This window comes from Dunckerocampus dactyliophorus, chromosome 19 (genome assembly GCF_027744805.1).
Source record: "Dunckerocampus dactyliophorus isolate RoL2022-P2 chromosome 19, RoL_Ddac_1.1, whole genome shotgun sequence".
Classification (NCBI taxonomy): domain Eukaryota; kingdom Metazoa; phylum Chordata; class Actinopteri; order Syngnathiformes; family Syngnathidae; genus Dunckerocampus; species Dunckerocampus dactyliophorus.
In genome coordinates, this window is record NC_072837.1 from 4,210,245 (window position 1) to 4,226,166 (window position 15,922).

At 40.8% G+C, this 15,922-nt stretch overlaps 1 protein-coding gene across 3 annotated transcripts in view; it reads right to left on the reverse strand.

Moving 5' to 3' along the window:
• Positions 1–2,656: 2,656 nt before the first annotated feature.
• Positions 2,657–15,922, reverse strand: part of LOC129171979 (single-minded homolog 1-like) — a 64,582-nt gene continuing 51,316 nt past the window's right edge. The window contains exons 1-12 of one of the 3 annotated variants that reach the window (XM_054761222.1): positions 12,814–12,944; positions 11,940–12,323; positions 10,614–10,696; positions 10,439–10,528; positions 10,234–10,342; positions 9,724–9,809; positions 9,254–9,453; positions 9,018–9,124; positions 8,777–8,924; positions 4,925–5,081; positions 4,445–4,832; positions 2,657–4,142 (exon numbers count right to left, since the gene is read on the reverse strand). In XM_054761222.1, coding sequence (XP_054617197.1) covers positions 3,400–4,142; positions 4,445–4,832; positions 4,925–5,081; positions 8,777–8,924; positions 9,018–9,124; positions 9,254–9,453; positions 9,724–9,809; positions 10,234–10,342; positions 10,439–10,528; positions 10,614–10,696; positions 11,940–12,114 — 2,286 coding nt within the window. In that variant the 5' untranslated portion in view covers positions 12,115–12,323; positions 12,814–12,944 and the 3' untranslated portion in view covers positions 2,657–3,399. Of the gene's footprint in view, positions 4,143–4,444; positions 4,833–4,924; positions 5,082–8,776; positions 8,925–9,017; positions 9,125–9,253; positions 9,454–9,723; positions 9,810–10,233; positions 10,343–10,438; positions 10,529–10,613; positions 10,697–11,939; positions 12,324–12,813; positions 12,945–15,922 lie in introns of those variants that run through there. The other 2 variants (XM_054761221.1, XM_054761223.1) reach the window with 2 other exon arrangements.

Consider the following 15,922-nt stretch of genomic DNA (forward strand, 5'->3'; position numbering starts at 1 on the left):
ACTAGTCAATGATTTGTTTTACATGACAGGAGTGCTCTGCGTTTTTAAGGACCTACTACGGTACAAAAAACACTAGTCAAAGATCCTTTATATGACAGACGCATGCTCGTGTTTTTAATGATTAGTCAAAGATCTTTTTATATTTCAAGAGCCACTGTTTTTAATGTCCTACAACAAAAACACTAATCAAAGATTGTTTATAGGACAGTAGTTCTCTTTTTTTTAAAGACCTAGTGCAAAAAAAAAACACAAGTCAGAGATTCTTTATATGACAGAAGCACAATACTGTTTTTCATGACCTTCTGCCAAAATGTTAGTCAAAGATGTTTTACGTGACAAGAGCGCCCTGCTGTTTTTGAAGTACCTACTACAAACACACTAGTCAAAGATCTTTTACATGTTTGCTATGCTGTTTTTTTTTAATGACCTGCTGCAAAAAACGCGAGTCAAAGATTTCTGTAACACAGGAGCGCTCTGCTGTTTTTAGGAATCTGCAGGAATGCGGGTCGCTCGCAAGTTTAGAACTGAACTCGCCCCCGGTCCGCCAGCTGAATAGCGCTGTCATGTCGTGTTTTATTATTATATCATATACTGTACTGTATAATATTACAGCGCTTAGCTTATTTTTACACTTGTGTGGCTAAAGGTTTGATGATGGTGAATTCATCTAATCGATGTTATTCTGTATTGTTTTTAAATGCACATTTATCGTGTTTACAATAGAGGACTTGCAGTGGTGGTGCATTCAAGTGCGTCTGGGCAAAAGGCCCATGTTGGGCCCCTCGTGAAGCCAACTGTGAAAGCCCCCAGGGCACATCAGTCAAAAACACCATTTGCCAAAAAGCAAAGAAGAGGTTTCGCAGTATTTAAACAAATCAACTGAAATACACATAAACACACAACTCTCTTAAACACACACACACACATTTTTTAGCATCTGTGAAGCAAAGAGCAGAGCGTTGCTGCTCCTGGAATCAGAGCAGCAGCGATGTCTGGCAGAGCTTCACATGACCACGTCAGACGTGACTGATGGGAGATGTGCATCCAGACTGTGTCCGGGTCCAGACAACCTGCACACATTCATAGAAATGCAGGGAAAACATATGCGACTTTAACGCTTCGGAGCGTATTTCTGCAGAAGTATTTAAGGCCTGCCAGCTGTGGTAGATATTTTACATTCAATATATTATCTTCTGTTTCAACTTTACAGCATATTCTTCTTACTGTTAACAAATCCCCCTGAAATGACCCTGTATATAAAAGCCTTATTCATGTCTCCCTCTATGCCATTCAAACCCATTGAACGTTTTTTCTTACTTTATTACTACTTTTTACCTAAAAAAAATGTTTAATTCTCATATCATGCCTCTTTTTTAGCAAATATGAAGAAATGAGGCACACTTGGCATTAAAAAAACAAACCCTCTTGGCCACGTAGGAGACGTGGCAGCATGCAACCATCATCCACGGTTGGAAAGTGAATGCAAAGACGTCAGCTTCCTGTCTGCTACCACATCTTAGCCCCGCCGCTCCTTTCAGACATGTTGGGAGCAGCACTTGTGGTGTCGTGAGCCAAACATAGTCGTATGATTATGTAAATCAAAGCACTTGATGTCATGGAAACTGAGAGCGCAAGGAGGCAGACAGACGTGTCGTCTTAATAGTCACATGATATAAATGATCAGTAAAGTACACTTAAAAATAGACTTGATAAAAGTGGAAGGGGTTGTTTTACAGCTACGACACCAAGGCCGGTAGTTGAAAGCATTTGTCCAGTTCAACTGACATATTGGAAATGAAGAAAAATAATAATAAAAAGATAATATTAATAATAATATAAAAGAGTTATAATAAAAAGAGTATTTTTTTATTTACTTATTTAATTTTATTTTATTATTATTATTATTTTTTTACAAACAATCAATTATGTGTATTAATAATAAAATAAAATTTTAAAAAGCAGTTGTGGGGCCACACTGACCATAAAATAATATAAAATAGAACCACAACAGAAAAAGTCCTATTTTTCTGAAAATATAAGTCAAAAATTTGTAAATCATTCAAGAATAAAGTGATAATTTGACAACAATTTTCTGAAATTTGAAAATGAAAGAGAAAAAAGTACGAATATTAGTTTTCTATTATTTTGTTGTATCAGGTTGGCAGTCATAATTTCACCCAAAATTCAACATTTTAACTCCAGAAAATTCGAAAGACTATTATATATGACTATTACTGTATATAAAAACCTTTAAAAATAAATCAATAAACATATATTTTCTTAGTTTTTAATTAATATCATGATATGTATTAATACTGCTATTTTTTCTATACAACACTACATCAAGTCAATATAATATACTGTAAATATAAGTAAATCCAAATAATAGAAATACATACTCACCAACTACTTCATTAGTTACATCTAATAAATTCAATAATTATGAATTCTGTCTTTAAGGAGATTATACTGCTCAGTTTTGATGGACATGTGCTCTACTGTGAGCGATATGGTGAGCATTGTGTGCCAGGGACAGGAGAATAAAATCAACACAGACATAAGGCTTTTTTTCCCAACTGTATTCAGATTGAAGCAACCTTTTTAAACCAATAAATAATCTCATCACTTCTTGTCCAAAGATTGTGAGATATTTACATTATAAATTAAATAGAAGAGAAGACATTCAGCACATTTTAGTTATGACAAACAAGTTGCGTGTGAAGCAGGATTTCAAAGCATGTTGCACTGCTATGCTAACGAGGTAAAAACATGGGGAGGTTTATATCCTGATATGTAAACATTGTTGTTTTAAAGTGATATATACATGAATAATGTCTCGGACGCTACGTTTGAAAGTTTTACAATCAGAAGCATTTCGCCTGCTGTGTTTCCACTGTTAGCCAAACACCGAAACTACTCTGTTTGGACAGGAAATTACCTAAAGACAAAAAAATACAAAGAACCATCAACATTATACACTAGTGAAACGCTTTCCCATGTTGCGTCAAACATTATTCCTACTCTTCTGTGCAATGGAGTTCTTAGGAGAAAGGGCGATGGAGCAACACATTCTCTTACAGCCACTGGAAATCCAAGATAGATTAACCAACAAAGCCAATAGCGCATGAGACATTCGTGCTGCAAAGATCAGCTTGATGTTTAACCAGACTCAGCACCTCGGTCGCCTCTGCAGGAAGAAGGGAATTCAGTTCACCGCCATTAAAATAACACTCTTCTCCCCATATTGTGGAAAAAACCTCGACCTTTGCCTCTTGGCTTTGTGAACATGAGTTCATGAACATTCTTGGAAAAGAGCATGCTCCAGTGTCAAGAACAATCCCTCAGCGTAGATAATATTCCCATGCTTTAGAGAATAGGACCTATCAGCATCAGATATTGTCAGCTCCCGTTGGTTATAATCACAGAGGTGGCTTTGTGTCCCTGCATCTGCTCCGCCTGCATCCTCATGTGTGTCGCCACATCGTACTGGACTCCTCCACAAGCAAGTCCGGAGTAACTCCGTAGGCTCTCTGGGTCATACAGGTGTTCCAGGGAGTACCCAGTCAATGCGTATGCCGCTTGCCTGTCTGGAGGCTGCCTCTCCTGGGATGGATAGAGCAGAAGGCTCCCTTGTGGTTGCGACGGATGCGGGGACAGATCGGTCTGCATGTAGTCTTTGGTGAGGGACAGACCAGACCTGGGGATGCCATCAGAGCTGGGGCTGCTGAGGCGAGACAGGGAGCCAGGACTGGTTGTGTTTTCATCATTGTTTTCATGAGAACCTGGCGGTTTGATCCGATGATGGAGGCGTTCAGAGGGAAGGTCGATGCTCGGGGCTCCCGGGCCTCGGCAGACCACGCTGCTGGGCATGCTGAGCTGCGACTGATGAGGTAGGGAGGAGGTAAAACACGGACTGTGAGCCTTTGTGAGGCTTGAAACGTCCAAAGGGGGTTTGTGCTGCTGCAAGCGACTCTCTTCCTCTTTGATCATCTGCTGTGTGGCACGAATGAGGGTCTCCATCTTGCTGGGCTCTCGAGGACTACCTTGGAAGTGGTCCTGGTGGTAGCGCTCACCCGAATCACTGGTGGACCCTCCGCCATCCGGAGAACTCATGACGCTGTCTTCATCCCAGTGGCCTCGTCCTATTTAAACAAGAGAAAGACATGAGTACATAGTGATAGATTACTTCCAGTCTGTATGTCTACATGGAATCGAATGGAATAGAATGTTTGCAATAGTAGTTACAAGGTATGCATTGTGAAATTACTTGGCTTTCAATTTGAGGTAATTTTTCAACAGATGGTAGCAATCGACACACTGGCAAGAGACAGCATAAACAACTTAGCATGTCCCATAATAACATTTGGAAAACAGCTACCAGGGCCATTGAGGCCAGAGCTATTTTCAGAGACAGATGGTTGCGGCCTCAACCCTAACACCTCACCGTGAAAGGCTCCGTGGTAGGACGTGATTTCGTAGCCTTCGCTGTTCTCTGCAGATGGTTTCGGTAGGGACAGCACGGAACGGGTGGCGTCCCACCACATCTCTCTCCCCGATTGGGGAGCTCCCAAAAAGTAGCGCCCGCTTTGACATCGAGCCCGATCGCAGGCGGTCGGGTGAGGGCGGGTCTGGGCGTGCGCGAGATCCTCCTCCAGCAGACCCAGACCGTAGCACAGGGAGCCCGACTCTGGATACAGTCTGTAGGCGCACGATGCCTCGGCGGCTTCGCTCGGATCTAACAACTGAGGCGAGGCCGACTCCGTCAGCGGGCTCCCTCCCCATTGGCTGTCCTGGTCTGACTCGGAACGCTCTGGGTTGAACGCTGAGAACTGCTGTAGAGACGCAAGGAAATTTTGATTGGAAGTTCTCTGGCTTGATTCCCTTCTCTAGTCTAGTCAGTTCTATAAAAGAGACTGTTTATTACCTGCGGGTAGGGTGACACTCGGGCTTTGGCCTTTGCTTGGGTCAGACGTGACTTTGTGCTCTTCCTGTCTTCATTCAGACTGTCAATGTAAGGGAAAGCAGGCTTGGTGGGGCTCATTTGGTCCAGGGACAGCTGCATTCCCTTGTATTCTGTGTCCCTTTATGCAAAATGATGGCAAACAATGTTAGAAATAGAGAAGGAAAGCCGATATTTATCCTAATATTCTGCGATGAATTGACTCTGTGAAGTGATGGGATAACATACCCTTAGTCCAGAACCCCTCTAAATGGGCGACAACTTTGTAAAATAATGCAACAATCAGGCTTCACTACACATCTTAAAATAAAGCTTGGTACTCTGCCAGCTGTCTGTCTGCTACAGACGTGGCTGCTGTAATTCTTATCTTGTTTTTCTTCAGCAAATAGGCTAACCTCGCATGATGTTGCTGTTCAAATGTGACTGTTAAGTTAGCGCAGTAGCTCACATACAGTATACAGTATATCTATGGTAGTGTTGCTAATGTTTCTGTCCTCACTTCTCACTCGTTGAACAAGTGCAGACTTACAGTGTATTTCTAAAAAGTGCACAATAGCGCTTTTTGGAGCCACACACTCTTGTCAGAGACACAGCTTATTAGCATTAAAGCTACATAGAAAACGGTGTGGTCTAAGTCGGGCTTACTAAAGGCAAACGGTCTAAATTCCAACATCAAGGCTAGATTTTGGGCGACACACTTCCAATACACGAATATCCTAACCCCAACTCTAACCTCCAAACCTTCTGAAACCCATTTAAACGTGCTGAGAAATTGTATACTGTTGGACTTTTAAAGGCTAACAGACCCAAAGATGGCGGACATGAATAATAATGATAATACGGTAAAACAGGGGTGTCACCAGACACTCAGTTCACGAGACGAGACGATACACGAGATTGGGTTTACGAGAGCAAGGCGAGATGTTAACGTTACTTTTGAGAAGTACAACTTAATTCCTTCTACGTTACACTCTTCTGCACTCTGTGTGTATGCTAGTGGCCCCGACAAAGAGGCTGTGTGACTGACAAAACGGCTCACTCCGATCATGCCGTTGTTCTATGGAACAAATGTGCAAAGGTGCTGAAACCAATGCACAGTGTGAACCCTCCTCCTGCCTGTTTGGAGGTGAGACACACATGGCAATACAGTACATTAAGGCCGGCATAATTATCGAGATTACTTTCATTTATTGTGTGATTGATTCATTAATTGATTATCGTCCCAGGCCTGGTGCCCATGAGACTTTTTTACTGAACGAGAAATCTTGCGAGACCTTGTGACACCCCTACAGTACTGTAAAGTAATCGCAATGATCATTTTCTACGATGCAGCCATTGCCACACTGTAACCAAAGGAGACCGTGGCTAATTTTCATCCAGTAGTTTTCGGGCTCGTGTAGATTTCATGTACGTGTATTTATACGTGCAAACTCGTTCACTGCTTTGGACGATTTAATCCAGCATCCTGAGGCGGAACTCAAGCCGAGGTGTCAGTGCAGGAGGGAGCGACAAGGCTCCTGTGTCAAGTGCTCAGCAAACATGAGCCTATTATAACTTATCACATCAACAGTATGTAACAGCAGCTGCCTGGCATTTTAAACCCTGCGCCCCATCGCTGACCCCGTGCAGCCACCCTCTTTAATAGAACTCTAAATACAACCCATTCTTTATGTGCAACACCTTGGGAGAAAGGCTGTGTTTGGATAGCCACCAGCGAGTGAGTGTTATTTGCTCTTGCAAGGTATAGTTGCTTTGGGGCTGCATCCTATCTGTGCCCTGCTGACTCCGTGGCTGAGCCAATAATGTCGGGCCATTGTGCAAACTCAGCTGTGTTAGCCAAATTCCACCTCGGGGTCAATGTCAGAGCACCTCAAACCACCAGTGAAACCTTCCATGTTTTTTTTTTTTTTAATGAGCCCTTGCATGTAATTGTTTTTTTTCCTTTCTAATGTTAAAATGCTGCTTAAGTTGCTTAAAATGGCATACATGCACACACTGACTAAAGAGAAACACGTGGATCAGGCAAACCTAACAACATGTGCACTAGCTGGGAGATGGCTATTGATTCCCAGTTCACCGTTCGATCGACTTTGCTTTCTTTACACTGCGGATCGATGGCCGCAATAGAGCTTTTTTGATGGGGTTCAACCCTGATGTTTGTCTTGCTGCCTCTGAGGCTCTGAGTTTGATTTGTGCTCTCATAACAACAACTTCCCTGAGCCCGCGGCTGCAGTGTTTTGTGGATTTGTTTCAAGAGGGCTACATATATAAATACACTCTATGTATGGGTGTTGTGCAGTGAGGTATTTCTCTGCTGGCCCAATTCCATTTTTTGGACGAGCTGTTTACATTTACTTTGAAGTGACCCACATTTGATATCACTGTGCTGACATTCACTGAAAAACCTGAAATAAACTGCATGGCCACACGCAGGTAAAACAACTACATGCCGGTAGTGCAGAAACAGAAGTGACATGGGCTTCGACACCAAGGGAGTAAATAAACAGAAATGGTTCAGCCTTTGTTTTCTTGTTTTTGCATGACTGTTTGCTCTAAATTTGATATATCATGGGGGCGTGTGTCACTGACATTCTAATCACGTCCTGTTAGGCAAAAATCTGATTCATATCCGATTTTTATCCATATACACTACCAGTCAAGTTTGGCCACATGCACGCTCTCATTCAGTAGCATGAGGAAGTGTGTCCAAACCAGACCTAATTTGAATCCCTGCATTCTTTTTCCCTGCGTACACTACCAGAACAGATACTCAAACCGTAGATTGGATGTAACATGAACGGGAGCGCTGCTTGTGTGTTTATACGCCATAGATTGTTGCTTGAAAACGATACATATCCAATTTATCATCTTACACTGCAGTCCCATACGCAGCTATCCTCGTCATATCTGTATTATATCCACGTATGATCACCTGTTTTCATGTATTATTTCCTCAAACGCACCACGTGCTGGTACAGAAATGTGCTATCAGATAGCGACAACACGGAAGTAAACAACCATTATAGTAAACATTATGTATATTGTATTCCTTATAGTCTATGCACCTCTGAGATTTTGCTGCTTTTGGATTTTTATATATCCGGTCCGTTTACTTACACTGCGTTCACATTGGAAGATTTGCATCGGTTTATTTGGCTCTCCGTGCATTTTTTTGTTCTGCTTACGCTGCCGTGATGTCTACCCAACACAGGCCTAAATCTGAATTGGGTCAGACAAAACAAGTCCACACAAGTGGAACACACAATGCAACTGCACCACACGGACTATGCAGGTATCAAAATAACGCTTACACGGTAACATGCATGCAAAACAATACCCGCATCTACGACACGCAAAGCATGCTGGGTAATCTTGTGGTAGCTACTCTTCACCTACCCTCCCCTTTCCAAGTACACCGTCCGTTCATTGAATATAACACATTTGAGACGTTTGAGTTAACAAAATTGCCTGACTTAAAGCATGTAGTGTAAATGCAGCCTCTGTCATAGCACGCGTTCTGATATGATGCCACTCGAGCCAGTTGCATCTCGACTGTTATTTATGTATAATTGTATAGTAACGCCATAACCATTGTCCATCCAGTCACTTTCCATAGTCACTTAACCTGCTCACGATAGATAAACTATCACGATAGGTAAACTACACCTCGGACTGGTCACCAGTCACTCACCAGACGGCCCCACGTCAATGCCAACTATGTTAAACACTACGCTACGTCTGGCTCCATAAACATCAGCTAGAATTCTTACGGCTTTAGGGTTACATCCTCGTACACAAATCACTGCGCAGACTCACGTAAGGACGTAGTTGACGCTGACTATGCAGTGGGGTCTCGACGACCTGCTGTTGTGGACGATAGTTGCGTAACTCTGCACCCACACCCATCCGCCTTGCTTGGCCAGGAACCGGTAATACTTAGTGGTGACTTGGCCCTTTACCAGCACTGAGGGGGGGATAAAAAGAATCACAGATGAAAAAGATTAGCCTGTTTGTGTGTGTAATGGTACACATGTGTCGACGCGTGTAGGTAACTCACGGAGGTGGTGGGCACAGCGGAGGTGGAAGATGTCACAGCTGTGGACGTGATGGTAAAGAGTTTTCTCAATCAGGTCTTGTGGCTCGTAACCTGTCAGCTCGGCAACCCTGCGGAGAAATAATTGCATTGGGTTTAAAAACTCCCCATATTTATTATTGTTTTAATAATATCTGGTTTTAAGTTGCCCGGTGATGCAAACTGAATTAGTGATCTTAAATGCAGTGAATAAAGCTCACCTGGAGTCAAGGAAGATGAGCTTCATGTCCAAACTGGCTCTGAACATGAACATGTTGCTGTGCAGTTTGATTTCTGTGACAGCGCTGGGGGGTAGAGAGTGTCCCACGGCCACCAGGCCCACGTTCTGGTAGCAGCCCTCAAAAGGTGCCATGTCCAAACTATACTGACGAATCTTCAGGTAGCCACTGCAGTGGATCACCTGTTGTAAAACAGCCAGTATTATATCGAAATTAGATTTGAAAACATGAAAACTACACTTTGTGTGAACGCAAATCCTGCTTTAAAAATGTTCACAGTTCTACTTTTTCATTATTGCTAATTTATGACATGAGAATACAGTATGTTGATAATAATAATAATACATTTTAAAAACTACAAAGATACTACTAATAACAATAGCATATAGTAATAATGTAAATGATTAAATCATGTAATCATTTAAAAAACAATTAATACAATGAATTCGCACCTTGTATCCACCACTGGTGAGGCCTGCGTTTCTTTTGGCCAGCACACATTTCATTCTCAGGAAAAAAGAGCGCTCCACTTCATACTCTGCAATAACAAATAAAATAAAAACACATTTTAAATACCCCATTATTTTCTGCAAATTAAAAAAAAGTTAAAGAAAAAAGTCAATTTTATAAAAAACATACATAGTAAAATTCTAAACAAAAATAGAAGAAAAAATACGACATATTAAATATAAAACGTTGCCCGTGTATTTACTGAGCCTATATAACACAAATATATCCAGAAAAAAATGTAACTAAATACTTCCAGATGTGTACATATGCTGTTGCGCTGACATTTGCGCACACTATGCGTCAATCATGCGTCACTTTAACACTGACTCTTCTGTTCCAGTGGTTGCAGCCCCTTGCCACGCTCATGACACAGTAAATAGACACGAATAATTACTTTGAATATGATTAGTTGTTGGATAATTACAATGTTTCATGTTTTTTTTTTTTTTTACCTTGTACAAAATGTGAGTGGTAGGGCTGATGTGGCGTCAGAACTGCTGTCATCTCGTCATGGTCGGCAGGGTGCACGTATTCATAAATACTGTTTCCGGTCAACTCTACCTGTGGAGAACAAGTCAAATTGTGAACACCGTCGATGGTTTAGCGCAATATAAAATGAAAAAGGCATAAATAGAATAAATAAAAATAGAAGCAGACCTGGGACAGTCCTAAGTGGACAGAAGCTGTCTCTGAAATGTACATTATTTTCCCATCTGGAGCTACAACGAATATAAAGCCGTCCAATGTCTGTGAATAAACACGAAGCAACAACAGTTACACCACATTTATTGATAATAATATGAATTAATGAGAATAATTCATCACGTTAGACCTGCAGTAAATGAGAGCCCAGCTCACGTCCAATGTTATCCAAAGATCTTGTTCGATTTGTAACACCCCAAGCTTCGCCCAAACCTGCAAAAACAAAATAAAACAATAGTAAGAATAATGACAAAACATGAATATAAAAAAACGCACAACAGTATGACTATTTTAAAAAACGAAAAAAAAACCCAGAATATCCGCAATGCAGAAATACATATGAGTAAAAATAATATTTATAAAGAAGTAAAAGGCTCACATTGTCGACCTTACTAAATGAACACAAGACGACCTCGAGTCGTCCATTTAATGGTCCTATTGAAGGAAATAGCACACAGTTTTGCGTTTACGGAGCGTGTCTATCGCGTTAAGACAGGACAGTCGTTTTTCACTAAATTACAATTAAGAGAATTATGAATAGCACAATTAAAAATAACCCTGCGCACAAGTAAACGACATAAAGTACAATATCACAATTTTTAAAATGTATTCAATAATTATTTTTGGTGGCAGGTTATTATTTTTCCATTATTAGCATACTTAGAATTTATTATCATCTTTTTTTTCTCAGGCTATATATTCTTCTGACTAAAATGAGGCCTGTATTAAAATGCCCCCATCTGTTTTCATGCGCAAAAAAAAAAAAAAATTAAATATCTATAAATCCACCGTAATGGTCCTGTCTGGGGGGGGGCTGCGTGTTATGTCGCGTGTTGATTGAATGTCATGAGCTATGTTATGTTTTTTTGTATATATAGAGCCATGGGGCCGAGCTTATATAGCACTGATGGTGTGGTTCCCTCCTGCTCGCAAGGCTTAAGGTGATTAGAAGCCCTGCAGGGCCTCGCCATAATAGCTGCGTCTTGTTCGCAGTCACGCAGCAGCGTGCAGCCTGCAGAGAGCTGCTTCACCATACAGCCAGGAAAAAAAGATGAGGATGGAGGTCTTTTTCTTGCTCCTCGATCAATGTCATATAGGGCATTTAGTCTTCATGCACTGATGGTATAATGCATTTTTTTCCATACGCCATTGCTGTATTAAAAAACGGTTACGTTTTGATTGACACCACCAGAGATGTTTTGTTGTTCCATGAATGCCTGTCTTTCAAAATCTAGCATTATTGTCTGTTTTTTTAAAATATATTTCTAGTATTGGGCCTTGTTGTATTAGAATAAGTGTCTATATTATTATTTTTAAAGTATTGTATTGAGTTTTCTCATGTCTTTGTTGGTGTTAATTGTTTTTTTTAAATATAAACGTGGGGGGAAAACTAAACTGTGGCTGCAGGAATAATATATAAAACGTGAATACAATGAATGGGTGCATGGTGGCTCACCCTGCGGGAAGACTATCCTCATCTTCAGGTAGCTTGTGGTCAGTCTAATGATGGACGCTTTGTCCAGTTGGGATGTGATGGCCGACGGTAAAGGCAGCATTTTGGCCAGTTCATAAAATTCACTGTTCTCCTTTTCCCGTCTAGTCCTTGCTGCCGTTTTGGACTTCTCCTTCATTTCTGTGCTGGTGGTCACTGGTGGCTCTTGGCTTGCATGCGGCTATGTTGCTCCTTCACATCAGCCTCTTCGTCATGGTGACTGTATTCTTTTTTTAATTGCTCTTGTCGAGAGGAAAGGTGTGCATTAAATATCGAATCCAGTGTGTTTGGTATTCCTTAGATGGGCTGTAAAGTCATGCATCCTAAGTGGCGGCTTGCATCCATCACCTGCAGCATAGAAACACAATATTATTGCTGCACCTGTGCGTTGCATGTTATTTAAAGTGCACGTGTGTATGGAGAAAAACAGGAATTTACATTATAAATGTTTTTTTTTTTTCTATAAAACACAACAATATAGCCCATGTCAAATCTCCAAATTGTAATACAGAAAAACAGTAAAGGTGTGGCGGGTAATATATGAAAAGAAACACTGAAATATAAAAAAATAAAAATAAAAATATCCCATTATCGTAAAATACACTCTATTTATTTTACTCAAATATTGCAATAAAAATAACATACACACACATTCGCTGATATACAAATATATTTTGTTAAAAAAACGCAATAATTGATATAGTTTAAAGGTGTATAAATAAGTTAATTTGGAATAAAAACAGCATCAGCAATGGTCGTCTACTTGGCATGGTTGCCGAGCAAGACGGTCCCTCGTCATGTGAATCGATCTTACAGCGCAGCCTGCTGGGAATTTCACCTGTCCTGATCCAGGTTGGCCGAGTCGTCCCAGTTAAGTTCCCCCCTCTTTTCAGCTCCTCCTGGAGTTCCACCTGGAAAGGCGAACACGGGGCCGTGCGCTGCATACACCTCCCCAAATTATAGGGACGCGCAACGAGTGGCATTCGTGCCCCAAACAAGCCTCCTCTCCTCCACTTCCTCAACGTCCCTCTCAGGAGCGGCTCCGGGCACGCCCCCTCCTCGCTCTGATTGGCCCCAAGCCCTGAACCCCCGTTTCTGATTGGATACTTCCTCGTGGGCGTCAGCGTTAAATGCTGCAAAGCGCGTTCACGACACTTGTGGCCATGTCACATCAGCACACGAGTGAGATTATCTTGACTTTTTTTTTTTTTTTTTTTTAGTATTTTTGTCATTATGTGGAATAAATAAATAAATACATGTGCAACAGGGGGAACTGGCGACTATAAAGGCTTTAAAAGCACGTCCTGTTATTAAAGGAGGGAAACATAAATAAGTGAGCATGATTCATACCTCATTTAATGAGCTTATTATTATTCATATGTATGCGTACTAATCGTGGTTGTTAGTGATGGAACTGGACCTGTGCAATAATAAAGAAAGCCAGCATTTTGTCACACGAGCATCGAGAAAATGTATAAAATATACTAGCATCATCAGTACGAAGAATAACAAAAATGTACAAATGTAACAGCAAACTCTTGACACGTGCGCGCACTTTTTCAAATATAACCTCATGCGAATACATCGTTCAACACGCACGTACTGTATATGTCCCAACCACGTGTTTTGTCTTATGCAGTTGGATTGTTGCGTGTAACAATACGTGCGATTTTAAATTTGCAATGTAAATCTTAAAAGTGGCTCACTATTATCCACCACATAAGACATTGTAATCCTGCAATATGCATAATTGAACTCTTGGCATAACCTTGTTTATGTAGTTGGGTTGTTGTGTGTAACAAGTGTAACATGACGCATGCATGCAATTTTAAGTTTGCGATATAAATGTTAGTTGTTGCACACACTGAGTTGCACACTGATACCCACCACATCAAAAAAAAAAAACTAACCTTGAATGGTATGAATAATTTAACCTCTGATTTTAATGTCACAACCTTGTTTTGTCTCCTGCAGTTGGGTTGTTGTGTGTAACGAGTGCTACATATTCACTTTGAAGTTTGCAATAGAAAGCTTAAAGTCACACCACATCAAATAATGCACTCTTGTAATCTATACACGATTTAACTTCATATTTTAACGTCACAAACGCTTGCTATGCCGTTTTGATGGGTTACAAGTGTAATGCAATCAATCTGTTTGCAATGTACAGTACGGTCAATCTTAAAGCAGCATAGCCACCACATAAAACAATATCATATCATATTGCAGACATGTCTCATTAGACCTCTGATTTTAAAGTTAATTTTGAGTTGTTGTTTTTTTTTGCCTTCAAAGTCTGAAATGCAAAAGAGTATGGAGACAGTGTGGGCCGGGTCCGGATCCCCTGCACTATAGCTGGGCCTCCGGCAAACACGTTTATGTGAGGATTAATTTCCACGGCGGGAATCAGATGAGAGCGCCGCTGTGCATGGACATTTTTAATTAGATAGCTGGCGCTCAGATGGAGAGATGGTGTGTGAGCACGGGGAGGGGGTGAGTGGAGGTGGAGGGGAAGGTGGAGGGGGGAGGGGGGTCTGTGACGGGGGCGCGGACGCATGATGGTGAGCTCATTACGCACATAATTAGCCCTGAAATTGATGCTGCATTGTGCCATAATTGGAGATTTCTCCTTCTGCCTCATTCTACACTTGTGCGCATGCGCGGGTGCACCTCGTTAAATGACTTCTACTGGTCTCGCAAGGATTCACCCCCTTTATTATTTTCTCATTTCTGTCACATAAATCAAACCATAAATTGGAAATTAGAAGAAGGCCCTGCTGATGCTGAGTGGACGAATGATTATTTCTTTGGCTACACGTCCACTCGTGCTCAACTCATTCTTTTTTATCAGAATATTTTTTTCCCATAATATTTTGACTTTATTGTATTTTTTCTAGCCTAATATTATCACTGTAGTTTTATTTCTTTCACTTATTTTTTCTTGAATATTTTAATTTTTAAAATAAAATGTGTTCCCTCCTATTGTTCAACTTTATTCTTGTAAAACTACGACTTTTGTCTCGCAAGCTTACCACTTGTTTCCCTTCATATTATGCTGTAATTCTCCTAATATCTAAATTTTATTCTCAAAAAATTAATGCTTTTTTCTTGTTTTCTTGTTTAAGTGTTTAAAAAAAAAAAAATTCCAATAGCCAGTAAAATAACAGCCACAGGCCGCAAATGGCCCTCAGGTCACACTTTGGACACACCTGATGTGAATACATTTACACTGTCAATTGTGTGCCAAAGCAACAGGTAGCGCTGTGACCCAGAACCATAATGCCATTTTAGAAAAAGAAAATTGATCCTGAATATCAGACTTAAAAATAAAAATCATGTATGTATTATTGTGTATTTATTTATTTTATTTTATTTAACTATTTATCTGTGATTGTGCAACTAATATAATATATTATTATTATTATTATTATTATTATTACTATTGAATAAATATATATATGTTATATTTAATTTTTTGAATTTGTTTTTCAAGTAACATCAATCAGTAGTTTTTGAAAACAGCTAGTTGATTGTTGACCCCCCCCGTCCCCCCCCCAAAAATAGTTAAAATATATATTTTGTAAAATATGCTTTAGTCAGCATGGCTGTTATGGCCACAAATCCCTCCGCTGCCGCGCTAATATCCCTGCTAATTTCTTACATGACTCACAGGTCATAGGTCACCCTAGTGAGTTGACTTCACTAGGTTCCTCACGATGCAAATGATTTGTTCCGGTTGCTTTTCCAAGCCCACTGAGCTGGCTGTTCTAAAAACAGTATTTTTTCTGATAAACAAAGCTGCGTCGGCAGGCTGAAAAGAGGTCGTATGAGCTGCAGGAGGCGGCCGCGTGGCTGAAGATTCACTCTCCCTGGACGTCCTGTTAGTGTCCCACCGCGGGGGAGCTTGCCTTGCTGCTTGTCCAATCCCACCCCCTCCACCCCTCTCC